This window comes from Syngnathoides biaculeatus, chromosome 10 (genome assembly GCF_019802595.1).
Source record: "Syngnathoides biaculeatus isolate LvHL_M chromosome 10, ASM1980259v1, whole genome shotgun sequence".
NCBI classification, from domain to species: Eukaryota; Metazoa; Chordata; class Actinopteri; order Syngnathiformes; family Syngnathidae; genus Syngnathoides; species Syngnathoides biaculeatus.
This window is the reverse complement of record NC_084649.1, coordinates 26,477,606-26,495,570: the sequence shown is the minus strand read 5'-3', so window position 1 is coordinate 26,495,570 and position 17,965 is coordinate 26,477,606. Positions and strand designations below refer to the sequence as shown.

The 17,965-nt window shown below is 46.3% G+C and overlaps 1 protein-coding gene across 12 annotated transcripts in view; it reads left to right on the top strand.

Annotated features, from left to right (window-relative positions):
- cacna2d2a (calcium channel, voltage-dependent, alpha 2/delta subunit 2a) overlaps window positions 1–17,965 on the top strand; it is a 226,498-nt gene that overhangs the window by 31,820 nt on the left and 176,713 nt on the right. For 10 of the 12 annotated variants that reach the window (XM_061833800.1, XM_061833801.1, XM_061833797.1 and 7 more), the window contains exon 1: window positions 17,537–17,715. The exons of the other annotated variants lie outside the window; for them this stretch is intronic. In XM_061833800.1, coding sequence (XP_061689784.1) covers window positions 17,600–17,715 — 116 coding nt within the window. In that variant the 5' untranslated portion in view covers window positions 17,537–17,599. Of the gene's footprint in view, window positions 1–17,536; window positions 17,716–17,965 lie in introns of those variants that run through there. 12 annotated transcript variants of the gene reach the window in all.

Here is a 17,965-nt window from a genome sequence, read left to right as displayed (position 1 = left end):
GGTCTGAAGATGCCAAAGGGTTCAGATGGTTTGTTGTTCGCTAGTTCACAAAATAAAGAAAAAAAATTGTAAATATTACTGTATTTCATTGAATAGCCAACATTGCATTTCCTCAGCTAGCGGACCCTCCTCTTATGGACGATTCGTCCCCCGTTCAAACAAATAAATGCCGGCCTCAACTAGACTAGACAACCAGAAAAAAAGAGGATAAAGTTAAATAAACGAGCGGTTAGCACGTCTGCTTCGCAGTCTTGAGGTTAGCTGATTTGTGCTGGTCTTCGTGTGCGGAATTGGTTTTCTCCGCGGTTGCATGGGCTTTTTTTTTCACGTGACCAAACCCTGAGAAAGACTTGCTACGTGTGCCATTAACGGGCTGACGACATGATTGTTTGAACCAGAACTTGCTAGTATTTTCATAACCCTATTGAACAAAGTCTAAACATTGGAACTTTTGTCGTCGTTGGTCTTACTCGAAGACATCGCGTAAAACTAACAAAAGCAAAGAATCTTTGTCACCCACTTCAATTTCGCTTATGGTTGTTCTAAATCACGGAAACATGGCCACCTCCATGCCCATCAATTTTTTTTTTTTTTTAATCCCCCACCACCACTGCAGAACTTCCCCTAAATAAAGTGTTAGCCCGCGTATATGAAATTGACATAAACTGCAATAGCGCTGCCATAATGCCAACGGGTCACTCGGCACCAAAGGCCACGAAATTGAAGATGCGAGCGTTGGCCGGCCATTTTCCACTCCGACGAGCAGCCGATCTCACATTGTGCTCAGGTTTCCGGCACGTGAGCCAGCGGGTGGGGTCGCCGCTCCAGTTTCTTGCACGGTTTTTTGTGTTTTGCCGGCAGACTGGAGCTCGACGGCGGCTGAAGCGCGGAGGGCACGGCTCATCGGGTGTCCCGAGGTGTCCGCCGGTGAATAAGAGGAGGGCAATCGACTGGCAATCCCTGATTAATAAACTCTCCCTCGCCTCCCCCACTCGGCAAAGGGTTGTCTGATCAATAGCCGTTGCGCTCCGCCTCAAATGGAAGCCATTTCGATTCATCTGCTAATAATCCTGCGTGATCGCCAGAACTAGACTGGAGACGCCTTATTTACAGTTTGAAATTCTGCTACGATCACTGCCCGCTCCAGAGTAAGAGCAAAAATGCGTGGTCGTGTTTCCCAGGACAAGTCAAGGACGTCGCGGATCAAAAAGCGTATGAGCGCCCCCTTATTTGATTTCATCGACTGTGCAGGAATATGTTTTGTAAAACACGCACGTCAAAAGAGATGAAGGCGTTTCGCTTCCGACGCGCTGGCCGCGAGATTTGCAATTTCGAACAGATCATACGGTGAGTAATTCTCTCCTCGTTTGCAATTTGCAATCGGCCCCGCCCAGTTTCAATGCACGCCGGCTAATTTCCAAATCCTCGTCCTGCGATAAATCCGGCCATTCGTTTTCCCTTTATCTGCAGCCCAGTCAGCAGCAGACGCTTTCCGGGTCCTGGTCATCCGTCTGCCAGATTTGACAGGACAGATATTTCCGCTATTAGTCACCGAGACTTCCAAGTCGATGAATAACATCAGACGTACTTTTGCAAAAACTCGCACTTTAAAAATGAGGGGGAAAGACTGCGTTGTCGCTTGGCGCTTTAGGGACACAATTGCGGGGGTGGGGACCGGTTTGCCCGACAGCAGGACTCCTACTCGGCGGGCGGTCAGGGTCGGGGTCAAGGCAAAGGAAACTGCTTAGTAAGAAGATTCGACTGCTTTCTGGAATAAAAACTAAATAAATGTCACACAGCTCCAAGATGAACAAATTTGCCTTTCTGGAGCAACGAAAGTCTTCAAATCAGTCCCGTTTGTAATGACAAGCTTGTTTCCCTTCCCTTGGCTAACTTTTACATTTTGAATCATCGTAACCGTGGATGCACGTAGCCACTGAGTCGCTGAAGTCCAATTCGGTGACAAAGCCTTCCCTCCGCAAGTCAAAATATAAACCCTGATGAGCACTTAGCTCCGCCCACAGTCATCTTACTAAGAAAAAAAAAATGTAGTTGACCGTAGAGGGAGGCAATGCCAGCAGTGGCTCGTTTACTTGAGACTGGACCGCCCCCTCAAAACCGCCTCATGTGACTGAGGCCTAAAAAGTGTGCTATAGTTCTTGATCCATGGAATATTTTGACGAACGCACGTCACTGATGTCGGATGTACACTTTTGTCCAAATATGGTGTTTTATTTGAAAGGATCGGTGCTGGTCGGCGCTCAGGAGACAAAGACGACGCTCAACAAAAGACCAACGTTCCCGAATGCTCTTTCGCCTCAATAACTGGCATATTTATTTCGACCGAATGCAAGTTCTCAAAACACAGTTGACATTGCGTGAAATCAATCACATGAGCCCCTTACCTATGCCGAGAAGGTGGAGAGCCGTTCACCCAGGTAGAGGTCCGCTTGTCAACCAGCTGGGCGTCCGTACGAAACCCGCAGCAGACTCTCCCTGTTTGTACTCTGCATCTCTCTCTTATACTTTTCAGTTGCGTGCGAGAGAAAGGACGGGTGGCCTCCCCGTCCCACCTGGCGCCGCAACAATTGTAGCCGATTTACCATTGACACCCAAGTGTGTCCTTCAGGCTCTGAGAAACATCTTCCGCAACCATAACTGTCGAGACATCCCACAACAATCTTCGTCTTTGGTATGCATGTGAACAAGATAGTGAAAGGGTCCAGACGTCTTGACCAGAAAAACAAGTGATGCGAGTTGTACGAAAGTGAAAAACGAGTGGAAAAGCAACTTATATAACCACGGTTGCACAATACATTCGGGTATTCAACGGTTCTGGGAAGCATCACTAATTAACACACCTTTCATTTGGTAACTTCCATGTTTTTTTTTTTTCCCCCCACAAATCTATTGATTAGTCCCCAGGTGGGTCTGCTAACTTTAATAGCTCACCAAGCAATTTGGGGTTTCCTGAAAACTGGTTTTGGACATGCAAGGATTCCGCCCGACGCCAGGGGAACATCATTTTGAAAGTCCGGGAGTTCAAGATTAACAGACCGGTCGGTGTTTCTGGCACTTCATGCCATTGCAATGGTTTTTTTTTTTTTTTTTTTTTTTTCTGTCATAAAAGACAAAAGTTATGCGCATTCTGATATGCCAGAGCAGGGATAATGACATCATTTGACACCACAGACATCACATGGTGACCATTCTGACATCGCTGACCAGGTTTTGTGACATGTAGATTATGAAAATCCCAGAATTCCGGAAGTATTCATAGAAATCAATCAAAAGCCTTTAATGCCATTTATATGCTGTGCATACAATGAAATGATGAGTGCTTCTCCACAAGGTGCAAGATGGAATAAAATAGATAACAAATCAAAGAAGATCTTGGGTAAAAAAAACAATAGATAAAACATCAAAGCACATTTTTGTGTCCCTGTTTTTAAAAAAACAAAAAAAAAAAAAAACATGGACACGCCCTTGTGGTATTCGGTTTGAGCCTCATCACTTGTTGCTGTCCCGTCCGACGAATATCTCAAGTCAAGATTTCAGATCATAATGCTCAAATTGAGGCAGCCCAGAGATTTTGATAGTGTGGCCTCCACACAATCATCTCTCACATCGTCGTCGTTTGTACCTAATTGAAGGATGACGTCCTGCGGATCATCTTCTCGTAAAAGTGACATTTTTTGATATATTTCAAAATTGCTTACCTCACATTGGTCGTATTGTTTAACACACGGCGCACGCAACGTTTGCATTGTTGAAATTACGACACATTCACGTATTAAATTTGCATGCAAACATGGCAACAACAACAAAAAAAAAAAGATGAATCTGTTTTTTTGATTCAGGTCTTAATCTCCCGTCTACTACGCCACTGGCAGGTCCCGCCTCCCGGTTTAGCACCAACAAAGAGGCCGGAGATTTGCAAAGAGGCTCAAAGTGAAAGAACGCCTGTTTACCACCGTCTCTAACCCGGATACTCGAGTACCCCTCGAAACGCACTTGCGAGAGCACGTTCGGTAGTATTGACTGAAGGTCCGCTCGGGGGCTATTTACGCTTTTATTAATTCATCTCTTTAGCGTGCAAAACGTGAGCTGAGCTTACCCCAATATTGGTCTTTGCAGAAACCAGAGAATGAAATGGAATATGAGAGTGTTCCAAACCTAAAAGCCCGATTTGCCACTAACAACTGTGGAGGGGTTGCGGAGGCTTCTTTACATGCACACGTCTTGATTAGCGTGTTATTAAATTCATCGAGGTTAGCCTCACGATACCTTTTGTGACTTGACTTGCCCCTCCGCACCATACAACTGTCATCGTAATTTGAATAACAGCATATCAACAACGTATCAGTCTCTCACGTTTCAAAAATGTATGGGTGTGGTCAGTCATGCCCGCAGATATAAAGTTGTGGGGTGTGTGTTCTGTTTGTAATTACGAGTGTACCCTTTAAGAGCGGAGGGGGCGGTGTCAGGTAAGCGGGGAAGTAGAAATAGGCTAAGCAGGAGGTCGTTGTTAGAACGTGTGCTTCCGTGTTTAAAAAAAAAAATAAATAAAAATAAATACAAAATACTGCTAATCCTAAAAATATTTCACTGCGCTGAATCGGTTTTCATGTGCGCTGAGCGTGTGCGACAAGTGCGCATTTGCGCACTGGCACAGCTTAGAGGGAACATTGGTCAAGATTGGTCACAAAATAAGCGACGACTTTCAATATGTATGTATCTCGACTGGTAACAAATTTTACGTGCGTTATTTTTCGTGCTCGACTGTGCAGATTTGCGAGTGCGATGTCGCGTACGTGCCCGTCAAATCACAGTGACTGCATACATAGCAATTTTTAATATCTGAACCGGAAATGAGAGAATCCCACACGGGTTCTGGGGAAAACGTTCACCACGTGCGTTCTTATCGCACTTGTAGTTCGTGGCGTACTCAAGACGCTGAACCAAAAATTTCAGATTCGGTTCTCAACACATCTAAAAATTACATTTTACTACTAACAAAGAATACCACATATTTGACAATTTTTAGCCTTTGTTTAGGACCAATTAGATTTGGACTTTCTCTGCAGATAGTAGTTTCCATTGCTGGAGCCCTTCACGTAGATCTTTGCGGAAGGAGACGTCCATTGGCCCCACCGTCTGAGCCATTTTCTCCACTAATCAGGAAAGAAAAATGACTTTTGACACACTCCACACCACAAGATAATCGCCTAGGATAATCTTTTCGCCATATCAGATAATTGCGTCTTTGCCGACTTTGTTTACGAGAGATGGCGAAAAAGCTCCAATCTGGCCCAATTGCGTGTGTGTGTGTGTGTGTGTGTGTGTGTGTGTGTGTGTACACACGCCTTAAGGTGAGACACACCCTTTATTTATATTAAAAAAAAAAAAAAAAAAAAAGTCTTATTTGTGCAGCCCTTTGGGACAAGCAGACCATGTCATGGCACAGATAGCTTGACAAAATGATAGATTGCCATCACCCGCGAGATCTATTGTTATGACAGCAAGAAAGATTCGTCTGCGTATTGTAGCAATATCCCCAATCTGATAAACGCAAACAAAACCGATACGCACATGCAAACGCACACAATGGGATGTCTGCAGGGCGCAATGATGAATGCACTTTTCACAACATATTTTATCGGGGGTGGTTTATAAAAAGTTTTTTTATTGCTTAAGAATGCAAGAAATCGGTTTAGTCTTGCTGATTCACGTCTTTTTTGTTGTTGTTGTTGAAGTACACACCATTTGCCACTGGATGTCTCACTTTTTTTTTATTTTTTTAAATAATAAGAGAGAGAGAGAACAAGTGTGTGTGTGTTTTTGTCACATGGCGGATGCACATGGTGTGTTTAATATGACCAGCCTAGCCACTCTCCACATGTGTTGAAGTCTCCTCTGGGAGAAGAGGATAGCATCTGCCACCCTCGATCCATCTAACACATTTCTGGGAAAAAAGCCCAAACCTGCCGCTCAGGAGGGGAGTGAGAGGAGGGGGGTGGTGCCGAGTGAGACGGCGCAAGCACACGACACTGACTAGACTGTGTGTTTGTGTGTGTGTGTGGGGGGGGGGGGCAACCTCTTAATTCTGCCCTCATTTTGAATGGAGGTGTTCAATTAGAGTGTGCTCCAAATGATTTAATGATCATAATAGCGCTAATGGCAATAACCATTTGTGACAATGTTCTAAGCTTGGGATAAAAAGAAGCAGAAGAAAAGCATTAACCTGAATAAAGGGGAGACTCGCACCGCGGCTTTCGTTGGAGGCGCTCGGGAGCTTTGTCAACAAGCGAGCCCGAGCTGCTCGGCTAGTTTTTTTTGTTTGTTTTTTTTGTTTTTTTTGTGGCGCTCCATTCAAAGTGTGAACGGGGTGAAAATGTGTGGCCTCCCGTCAGGTAGACGATGCAAACATGCTCGCAAAAAAGATGCGCGGCGCCCGTTCCGGAGCCGCACGCGCGTGTGGCGTGATGTGACGGATGCTGACGGCGTGAAAGCCCGAGTTACAAAGGCGGACACTTTGCGGTGGCGGCCATCGACAGAGCTGCGGGAGCTACGCTGTACTCAGCTTACGGTTGGGCTCCAGCAGACGGACGGACTATGAAACGGAACAGTTGGTCTGTGGAGAATTGTTGCCGAAAAGCTGCCTCGATCTTGCTAATTGTGATGCTACGTGGAATAAAAGTAGCAGGTCGGCATTCGCAGTTCGTAAATGCAAATTGCAGTTCCCGATTTAAAACTATTGCTGCCTGGTGAGGTGGTCCACACCTGTGAACAAAGTTCACATGTTGATTTGTTCCGAACACGGAGATTTTAATTGGCACACCGGCGTGACGCGCACATCACGTCATTTTTCAAAATGGAGGCTAAAAATGAATCGTCTGTTTAGCAGAGTAGCTGGGATTGTTTTTCCAAAAGAAATCCCGACAAATCGGGGAACATCTGCTCACGTCACTTTTTCCAGGACTTCCAGGAGGAAAAAAAAACAAAACAATGAATAATCATAAATTTGGTGTGATGATTCAGTTCGGCTGATCTGAAGACCGTATGAGTATTTTTATGGAATAAATCAAATAAAATCATATTAAAAGCCTTTCTCATATCTGATGTGCTTCTCCACAAGGTCCAATAAAATGAAATAAAAATCAAAGAACATCTACAGTAAAAAAAAAAAAAAGATAAAATATCAAGGCACAGTTACTGCTAAAATAATAAATAAATGCACAAAAGTGCCGTTGCACTATATATATAATTTGATAGGATTGAGGTTCCGCCTCAGAAATATGAATATGAATGAAATCTGAAAATTGCCAACCCCTGTAGGTTAATGTGCATCATGACCGCTGCTGTTTGATATCACTACAGGATTTTAGTTTCCGTCAACAAGAATTCTTGAACTCTTGTGCATCCACGGTGGCAAAATATGCTGATGTGTGTGTGTGTGTGTGTGTGTGTATAGCTGAATGTGTGTTTGTGCGTCACTCAGTGTGACTGTGGCGAAGCGGGCTCTCGAGTGCTTTATCTATTAATTCCCCCATTAAGTCCTTATCAACAGTATTAATGCCAATTAAGATGCTCTTTAAAGTGGCGGGCGAGTGGGTGGGTGCACGCTTCTCACTCTTGCTGTGACGCCAGAAGAGGCGTTGGCCTCTTTTAGTCGGCCGGGACCTGACGCTCTTATCTTCGCGCGAGGATATTTAGCCACGCTTGAAACGTCGAGACGAGTTTGTTTGAGACCGCGCACGACGACGACGACGACGGGGGTGATGCCAAATCTCCTCCAGTAAAAATCACGGGCCAAAAACAGTCCCCAAATGGTTTACATGGCACACAAGGAACATGAACACAAAAGTTAAAGGTAACAAAATAAGCCAACATCTTTCCAAATGGAATGACATTCTAGGATAACGTTTATGAATATGATATACATCTTTTTAATGGACTCGAGATAAATAATCAAAAGACTCGAGTCAGACTTGGGTGAAAAGAAAATATGACTGGGACTTCATGACCCAACGCAGCTCTGCTTACCCTTTTGCCGGTCGTCGGCCTCGCAGTTCTGAGGACCCGGGTTCGATCCCGGGCCCGCCTGTGTGGAGTTTGTATGTTCTCCCCTGGGCAGGCACTCCGGTTTCCTCCCACATCCCAAAAACATGCAACATTAATTCGACATTCGAAATTGCCCATAGGTGAGATTGCGGGTGCAACTCTTCTCTGTCTCCATGTGGCCTGCGATTGGCTGGCACCCAAGTTCAGGGTGTACCCCGCCTCCTGCCCGTTGACAGCTGGGATAGGCTCCAGCACTCCCCGTGCCCCTCATGAGGATAAGCGGCAAAGAAAATGGATGGATGGATGGATGGATGGATAATAGCAGTCACGTGTCACCGTGTTAGTTCATCGTTGTCCTTCCTCATGATCGCGCTTCAGAGGGTGCAGTTTGGTTGAAAGTGGCTCCGAATCTTCACATGGCGAGCTGTTGGCGGCATGAATTTTCTCACAATGTCAAAACTGAGCATGGCAGTTGTTATGAATATAAAGGAAGATCTTGTTGATAGTGCGCCGACATTTGATCTCTTTTGTTCGGGTGCAGCAAACAAAGTAGCTGGCGAGGGTTCGTGCGCAGCATTTACGTTTTGAGTTCGCGTCGCAGGACACGTCCCGGTCACGGCTTTGGGGGTGCGTGCGATATTTTTATGAATTTATTTCCGCGCAGGACACACGCAGACAGGTGTCTGTGCTACGTCGGCGGCATATGGAGCAAACCTTGGCCAACGGGCAGGGTCACGATCGGCACTTTTGCCGCGAATGATAATTAGTCGGCATCGACAGATCTGCCTTGTGCGCAGCAAGCAGATGGCTGTTGGACAGAGAGGCGGGCGCTGCGCTTTGGGGGCCACGGGTTTCGTCTCGTCATAAAATTACATTTTCCATAACATCCCCCTTTGAAAACCTTAGCCCAGTTTTTCCAAACCGATGGAGATGATTTCCTGCTCTTTGAAGTCAACCGGCGTCATGGAAACAACGGCGCTCCGTTGCACTTAGTGTTGTATTATTTAGCGTATGAGCCTTTTTCCCCGTGTGGTCCTCGAGCCTTTTGCCCACCACCTCTTATTGGACCGTAGCGCCTCCGCAATCGCGGCTTTGATGCACGCATGAGGGAGGATTTCCTGAAGACCAAAGAGGCCCATTACCCGGGGGCCATTAGGCCTCTAGTAGAGCACGGCAACGACGGCCGAGTCTTGCTCCGTTTTTTTCACTTGCGGCCACTCGACTTGTGGTGCGGATTGGAGGGAAACTCGCGGTTGACGAGACGATAAATGTGCATTTTTTTTTTTTTTTTTTTTTTTTAATGTGCATCGGGCCCATATTAACGAGCGAGCGCGGCATGCGCTCCTGGCGGTAACATTTGATATAGTGCTTGTTGGCCCACTGTTGCGCGGGAGGTGGTCGCCTCATTAATGGCCGCCGTTGTTCTTTCGTGCAGATGAAGAGTGGGGGAGGGGGGGGGGTTGGAGTGAGTCATCATCATCATCAGGATGAAATGCTCTGACATTTGAGCACGAAAAGTCCCAGGGTGCCTCGCGGCCCAACATCGTTGCTTAACCGTGTTTGTCTTGCAGTCAAGGAGGATTGCGGAGCGAAGTGCCCCCCCCCCCCTTTCCCTGTTGTCAATGATGTTGGCAAAGTGTGGCATTCATTTACTGTAGACGGGAGGCGCATTACGCAGGGAGTCCGACAAAGAAGTGTTTTGATATCCAAAGCGAGCCATTGATCGACCAGGGTTGGCTAGAAAGATTAATATATTGCATATTCCAAACTGTGTTGGTACCTTGAAATACTATTTTGTTCCGTAACATCTTCTTACTCTCAAATAATTTCCCTCCATTGAAATGAGTGTAAATGTAATTTTAAAATTGGCTTCAAACGGCTTACTTTAACGAGGATCCCTCACTGCATTGTCGCTGTGGTCTGTAAAATGCCGGTCTTTGTGCCATAAAATATGTAAAACCGCACCGGCTGGCTGGCAGCACTTCTCCTAACACAGACAGTTAGCTTAGCTGCTAGTTAGCGGCAGGTGGCAAGTTCTCCTTAATCATCCGGGGCAGCGGTGAACGAATCTTGCCTAACTTTATCCGATTCTTTTGCACCAGTCGCAGTCCCCCGCGAACATCCGAGCAGCTCCTCGCGGCCGTCGGACCGGGGGCCGCGTTCCACGGAGATCGTTTCGCTGCAGAGGCTCTTGATCTGATGCAAAAATGTAAATGACTTTTCTTTTGATTTTTCATGTGAGATTTGAGAAAATCAATTTGGAGAGAAAAAAATGTGCACCGGGGCGGTGGATTGCCGATTGAAAATGGCAAAGAAAGAAACGCGGCTCTCCGGTCCTCTCGACGGTGGTGGAATCCCAGTTGTGTGCACGCTGGAAGGGGCACAAAGAAGATGTTTGCCTCGTTTGCTGGAATCATTCGGTCGCAGCATCTTCTTGACATGTTCAGCTTGAAAAGAAGGGCACGCTGCAGTTGGGGAAACATCCCCCTGATGCCCAGAACGCATCTGGTCAAGGAGTGACAGTCTGTCACGTGCTATTTTGTTTTTTAAATGCTGATTTATTTTTGCATGGAGCACTTGAGAGAGCCGTTGAAGTTTGCCCGCTCTCTCCCTCTCTCCGAAGGGCGACCGGTCGGCTCTGCCGTCTGCCGTGAAAGTGACACCGCCGGCCTGTCCGTACCTCTCTAATCAGAAATCTTCACACTGGCCGTGCTGACTGGACGAGGTTTTAGCCCGTGTGAGGCGTCGCTTTTCTGCGCAGCGCAGCAGAATATCAGCGGCGGCGGCGGAGGAGGAGGAGGAGGAGGTTAGGGAAAGGAGGTGAAGATGGATTGGGTGGGGGGGGATAAGCTGCCAGAGTGTATATGTGTAAGTGTCGGGGGTGTGCGGGGTGGTGGCGACACCCCCCCCCCCCCCCTCCCGTCCAAGGCCCGCAAAGAGGGTCAAGCGAGGGCTGATTAATTCAAGCTAGCTGGTTCCGGAAAGGGAGTCCCGTTCCCCTTCCTGCTACTCCCCCCACCCCCCCCCCCACCCCCATCCGGATCGATGGCGGATAGGCAAGTCAATCACTCGAGGACAAATTGAACAGCCAATAAGAGAGACCCGGGGCGGCGCCGGCACGCCTCTTGTCCCTCTTCTCGGCGCCAGTTTATCGATCGGCGTATTTTCACCAAGCCGATCCCTTCGGCCCGCGTGATCGATCGCGGATCCTCGACGAAGCGTCGGCGCCCATCCGCCTTCCAACATGCGCCTCGTCCAATTTCCCTTTAACGGAATTTAACGCCTTCAAATCAAAATTAGGGTTCTAGTCCAGTTCTAGAGTTTACAATACATAACGTGCTTAAGGAACGATTTGGGTCCAAGTGCCCAATTTGGAATGAATCCCTTTCCTGTGTACATGTTAAAGGGACGCCTATAAGTAGATATCATATTTAATATTGCATAGCTCCAAAATCATCATCAGTCAGTGACACCACAACATTAAAAATAATCACACTCGCATTTGCATATTTTTTTTTAATTTTGGAACTTTCACCCACAGATGCGAGAGGCCTGATTCCGATGAAATCCAATTTCATTTTTTTTTTGCGACTAATTCACGCTACCATAATTTGTAAATTCAGAGGGGGGGGGGAAGCATTCCGTCTAAATAAGTATTATACTTATATAATGCAGTCACAAATATTTCATTTTCGACAACTAATTGTCGAATAAATTAAGTTTTATCAGCACATTTCCGTGAACTGGAAAAACTAATGACAAATGTTATTATTTCTGTTCAAGATAAAGTCAATTTTAAAGTACCCAAAAATGAATGCAGTAAAAATGACGGAACCTTAAAAAAAAAAAAAAAATTGCAATGTGAACTGTTTGAGTTGCTAAATTCTTTCTTGCTAATAGAAAATATCAAGTATCATCAATTAATTTGACTTTGCCTCAACATTCATCACATTATGGTCTGCTCCAAAAAAAATAATTTTGGAATTTGTACACTTTGTTTGAAAATATATCCCCCGACATGAAGCATTTGAGCTAATATGAGCAATATCAAAGATTAATGAGCTCATTTTTCGTCGCTGTTTTCATGCTTAAACGTTGTTCGCATTCACGTTTGTGTGAGGGCGTGCGTGGATCGTAAGTTGACCGATAAAACGCTCGTTGGAATGGAAAGGAGCCACTCAAGGTGGCGGAGAGTCGGCAGGCCGCCATCCGTCTTCCAGACTCTCCCAGTTATCGCGAACGTCACCGTGGAAAGAAAGTCACGCCGCTAAATCCGTCAACCATGATTTGCTCTTTTTTCACCGTTCGGGGAAAGGAAAGCATCAAAGAAAACAACCAAATTATTTCGGAGTGTCCCATTTATGCCGGGTACGCACGTATGCCTAACTTGAGCATTTTTTCCGACCAACATCAATTCCCGATTATCCGACGTTGGCATCGTGCGGTGTGGGGTTTGTTAAACGTGATTTCCAATCGTGTAAAATCGGTACGTTTACTTCCAATCGGAAGTCCTTCGGCCGAGCCACGGACTGTGCAAATTGTGACGCGACAGGAAGCCGTTGCCAAATTACTATTTCTTCGTGGTATTTTACTGCTGTTGAGGAGGACTGTGGCACCGTGCTGCCTCTCACAGGTCCATCTTGGTACTGCGGCGGACACGTGTGTGTGTGTGTGTGGGGGGGGGGTTGTGGTGTGTTGTGTCTCAGCACAAAAAAAAACCAAAAAACGCAATTTCTGCTTTTTGGGCTCGTGCGGGGTCCGTCACGTTTTAAAAATCGCTACGTATCCCACTTTTGTATTTCTCTAAAATAAGTCTCACAGCGGGGCGTTGGTGAGAGTGTTCTTTTATTCTACTTCCTGTTGGGTGTCGGTGGGGGGCGGCAGCAGCGTGTCACTTGTGACATACCATTGGTTTTGTCTGTGGCGTGTGTGTGTGTGTGTGTGTGTGGGGGGGGGGGGATAGCTGTCGTAGATCTTTGGATTGTTTTTGAACTCCTGCTGAGGTCTTTGCTGCGTTTTTGTCGTCTGCGCCGAAGCAATTTCCTTGCCTTGTTGACGGCGTGCGGACAGAAGTGCTGCAGATTGCTGTGTTGCTTCCGTCTGCCGCTTCTTGACCGCGCGGCGAGACGAGACTCTTGTCAGCCGCGGAGGCAAAACAATATTCTGAATATATTTGCTTAAAATAGTCGGAGAAGGCGGCACGGTGGGCTCAGCTGGTAAAGCGTTTGCTTGTCACTTCTGAGGTCCCGGGTTCAATCCCGGACCCGCCCGTGTGGAGTTTGCATGTTCTCCCCGTGCCTGCGTGGCTTTTCTCCGGATGGGCACTCCATTTTCTTCCCACATCCCAAAAACATGCAACATTAATTGGACACTCTAAATTTCCCTGTTGGTGTGATTGTGAGTGCGACCGTTCGTCTCTGTGTGCCCTGCGATTGGCTGGCGACCAGTTCAGGGCATACCCCGCCTCCTGCCTGTAGACAGCTGGGATAGTCTCCAGCACTCCCGTGACCCTTGTGAGGATAAGCGGCAAAGAAAATGGATGGATAGTCATAGAAATAGAAATTGGAGTGGTGCTCCCAGTGAAAATAAAGGAATATTCTCTTTTTTTTTTTTTTTTTTTTTTTTTTTTACCTGATACTTGTGTACAATAAATTCGATATAAGATAAATTACGCTTTTACGATTACTTTGTTTGGGTGCTTAAGTCAATTGCCGCAGAGACTACCAGGCGTTGTTTTTTTTTTTTTTTTTTTTTTTTTTTTTTCCATCTCTTGATTTTTAATTGTAACAGAGAACCGTTGGCAGCTCCGTGAGACAAGAACGGCATTCGTAAATGGATGACGCGGCATTTTATCGGGCAACGGGCCTCCGTCGATACGACCGTACGGAATAAACACAGAGCCGCTACTGTTAGGGATGGATTTGGAAAGGGTGGCGTGTGCGATGCTTGACTTCATGCTGGATTAGATCTCCTCTCGGGGGTTCCGTGCATCTGCCCCACCCCCCCCCCACCCCCCACTCCCGAGCCCGTGTTTGCCCTTAAACGCAACAGCGTCTGATTTCTATCCAGAGGAAATGTTGTGCCACTAAAATGAACTCGCGTAACATAAGCTTATGTTTATTCAGGTCCTCCTGTTTAGAAGAAACAAGGAGACGTGCCCTTCCCTTCCCTTCCCTTCCGTTGCGTTTCCGCGTGAAGGGTTCAACCCCAATAGCTGCCGACAGCACGGCGGCGACCTAGCTCATTGCTAACGTAGCTCGTCTGCTGTCAAAGCGGCAGATAAACCTTAAAATGCCTCGGTCGTGAAATGCATGATTTTTATGCATCTTATTAATGGAAAAAAAGGCTGCTGGAATGGACCCATCCGGGGTGGGGGGGGTGGTCGGTCGGTCAATCCTCTCAGAATGTAACAAAAGATCCGCACACATAAATCAGGCTTGCTAAATGTGTCGGTGTACCCGTCATCACTGAGCATGGCTTCAGACGACGGGCACGGCTTTGGCCGGACTGGCTCATGCATACTGCCTGGGAATCTGTTGTTAGTTCGAAGTGATCCGCATATCATCTAAATATGGCTCGAAACAATGGGGTAATATTGCCCCCGGTCACTTCATTCAATTGTGAGATGTTCTCTTCTTCGAAAAGAGAATCCGTGTCCTTTAGTAGGTGGCACAGCCTGTTTTCAGTGGCGAACGTCGCAGTGTGACGTCATGGGCAGACATTGCTGGCAATATGGCGACCACTTAGATATCGAATGAGACTTCCGCAACCTTGCACGTGGGTGACGCACTCTCCGCTCATATTTATTTTTTCGTACGGACATTGAAGTGAATAATGTTATATGTATTTTTCATTATATTATCTATTTTAGAATGTTTCGAGGCATGACACTGGACCCTTAAGATCGGCATCAGACCTCCTCCAAAAAGTGGATCAAATCTGATAAGCATTGTATGTAAAGAAAATATATTCTTGTAAAATTCTGACTTTAACCCAAAATAGTCAACTTATTACTGTGAAAATATGCATTTTTTTTTTTCCTCAAACATGTGACTCTGTTCGTATACAATATAGAAAATCCACGACAATCCAAGAATATACGTTTTTGTCTCGGGAATGTAAAGATTTTTCTCTCAAATCTGACTTTTTTTTTTTATTGATCAAGAAGAAGATTTAATCTGAGTGTTTATCTGAGATGACAAGCCGAAAGAAATGCAATTTATTTCCAAAATACATATTTAGAAAAAGGTGCGTTAATCAGTGGAGTATTGGCAGCTTTCAAATCAGTAGGAAGAAGTGGCAGTGAGCACCAATTGAGTACTATGCAACACATCATATTTGTACTAGTTATGTAAATATTTGTATCCACTACCCATTGATGCAGTTTGTGCGCATGTGTATTGTTTCGAATCGTGTGTCACTTTAAATGGAATATACTGTACGTGTATGTAAACACAGCCATTAAATCCAAATTGCGCACTTGGACCTGCAATGTAAAATCTAACCCGAGTCAGACAAATGTGATTTGGAGAGGGGGGGGGTCTCCAAGGCGACGCACTAAATGTTTACACCCCAGTTAGTCCCACATCCGCTCCTCAGGAGTTTTTGCCTCTAATGACCAAGATAAAACCTCACATTTATGTTTATCGTCCTGAGTGTCCCGAGTTTTGGGGGGGGAAGAGAACCAGATGCGTCCAATTGGTTGGTTGCGTCGGGAAAACGTCTTGTACTCACTTATGTAAAGCTAAAGTCAGCGCAGGAAGTGATGACATGAACTTCAACGTTAAACATCTTGAAATACCGTTGCAATAAATGATTGACAACACATGCTTACATTTTGTGTAAAAATAAATAAATAAATGACATTTTTTAAAACTAGTCTAATTTGTCTAACATACTCGTTTTGGTGTGAGCGCACGTTTTATTTTAATCTTTGAAAATATACTACTCTATCGCGACTGCTATGACAAATATATTTTCAAATCTTTAACATTTTTTTTCCTTCAGTGTATAAATATAACTTAACTTTTATGATGAAAATACAACTTGGAAGTCTAAAAAAAAATTTAGAATGAAAATAATTTAGATTTTATTATTTTAATTTAGATTAGATTAATTTAGAATTTAAAACTGAAACTAGAAAAGAGCTTGTTTTGCATTTCTGAAGTTTCAGCGTTGATCTCAAAGTATTTATCTCAAACATACACAACTTAAAAACAAATACTGAAAAGTCAGACTTAATCTTAAAAACTACACGGCCATCTTGAAAATATACATTTTATTTTAACAGAACGCATGACTCTTATAAATTAAAACATGCCTTGTGCAATCATGGCTAGAAAGTGCAAACTTGATTTTATTGGGCCACAGGAAATATTCCCAATGTTTTCTGAAATAACAATTATGGTCCACACAAAACCTTCAGACTTCTGTCAATAATTGCCAATAAAAGCCTACAAGAACCTCTGAGATTGATCTGGGATTAATCAGAGGCCCTTTAAACAGTGGCAGTTGCGGTGCTGCTCTAAGGGAGGTGGCTGTGCTTCCAGCCCTCCCTTTTCTTTGCCGCTTATCCTCACGAGGGTCGCGGGGAGTGCCGGAGTCTATCCCGGCTGTCGATGGGCAGGAAGGCGCTGTACACCTGGAACTGGTCGCCATCCAATCGCAGGGCACATTGAGAGTGTCCAATTAATGTTGCATGTTTTTTGGGGTGTGGGAGGAAACCGTAGCGCCCACCCGGAGAAAAGCCACGCAGGCACGGGGAGAACATGCAAACTCCACACGGGCGGGACCGGGATCGTCGAAGCGGGGTCCTCAGCCGCATCATTTTTGCTAACACGACAAAATAATTGGCTTCATAACCCCCCGCCATACCTAATTAATGTGAGAAATCACGTGACCCCAACAGTCCTCCGGGGCACTTTTCAAGCGTGCATTTCAGCAAACGTCCTCACCTGAAGTTGAACTTTGAAAGCTCCCGACCGGATGCAGTCAACGTGCGAACGCGTCGGGCTTGACTTGACGCTCGGAGCCAGTGGCGGAGGAGAGGGAGAGAGAGCGCAAATGTGCACGGTGACCAGAGAGGGAGGGGTGGGGGGGACGGCGCAAATAGGTGCACACCATCATCGCCATCGTCCTCCTCCTCCTCCTCATCGGCGGAGCATCTTCCTCTTCCTCTTCCTCATCCCCGCCGCGAACGACTGACATTCTCTCCCGTGGCTACGCGGGCGGACGAGTCGTCCAGCCCTCCTCCGCTCGTCCATCCAGCAGCTCCCGGCGGCGCACACTTTCTTTCCGAGCCCGCCGACCCAAACCGCCCCCCCACCCCCCCACCCCCATCCCCTCGTCCTCTCTCCGGACTGGGTTTATTCTTAGCTCGGCTGGAGGAGACTGTTGTTTGCCTCCGCGCCCTCCCTCCCCCTCCCCGACTCCCCCCCCCCCCCCACCCCCAATCCCTTCCGTCGTCCTGCGTCCGGCCGGCCGGCCGCCCCTTTGGGCTTCTTTCTCCCACTTTGTTGAATATTTCACGGGGAAAATGGCGATGGGCGCCCCGTCGTACGGCGCCGTGTCCCTCCTGTGCATCCAAACTGTACTTCTCGTGTGCGTGTCCACGTCGGCCGCCGGGACGCACCACTTCCCGCAGCACTACACGTAAGTGGCGCTCCTCTTCTTCTTCTGTTTTATTTTATTTTTATTTTATTTTTTTTTTTTTTTGGGGGGGGGGGGGGGTATAGAAAGCACGCCTGGCTCATGTGTTCCAGCACGCCACTTCCGTCCGTGATGCTGCGTATTAGATTATATTATGTTCTCTTGATATATTCATAACGCGCCGCACGCTTGTCACCCCCTCTCCTTGTTTGTTTTTGTGTCCTGGAAATGACGCGTAACGACCCGCGTAGTA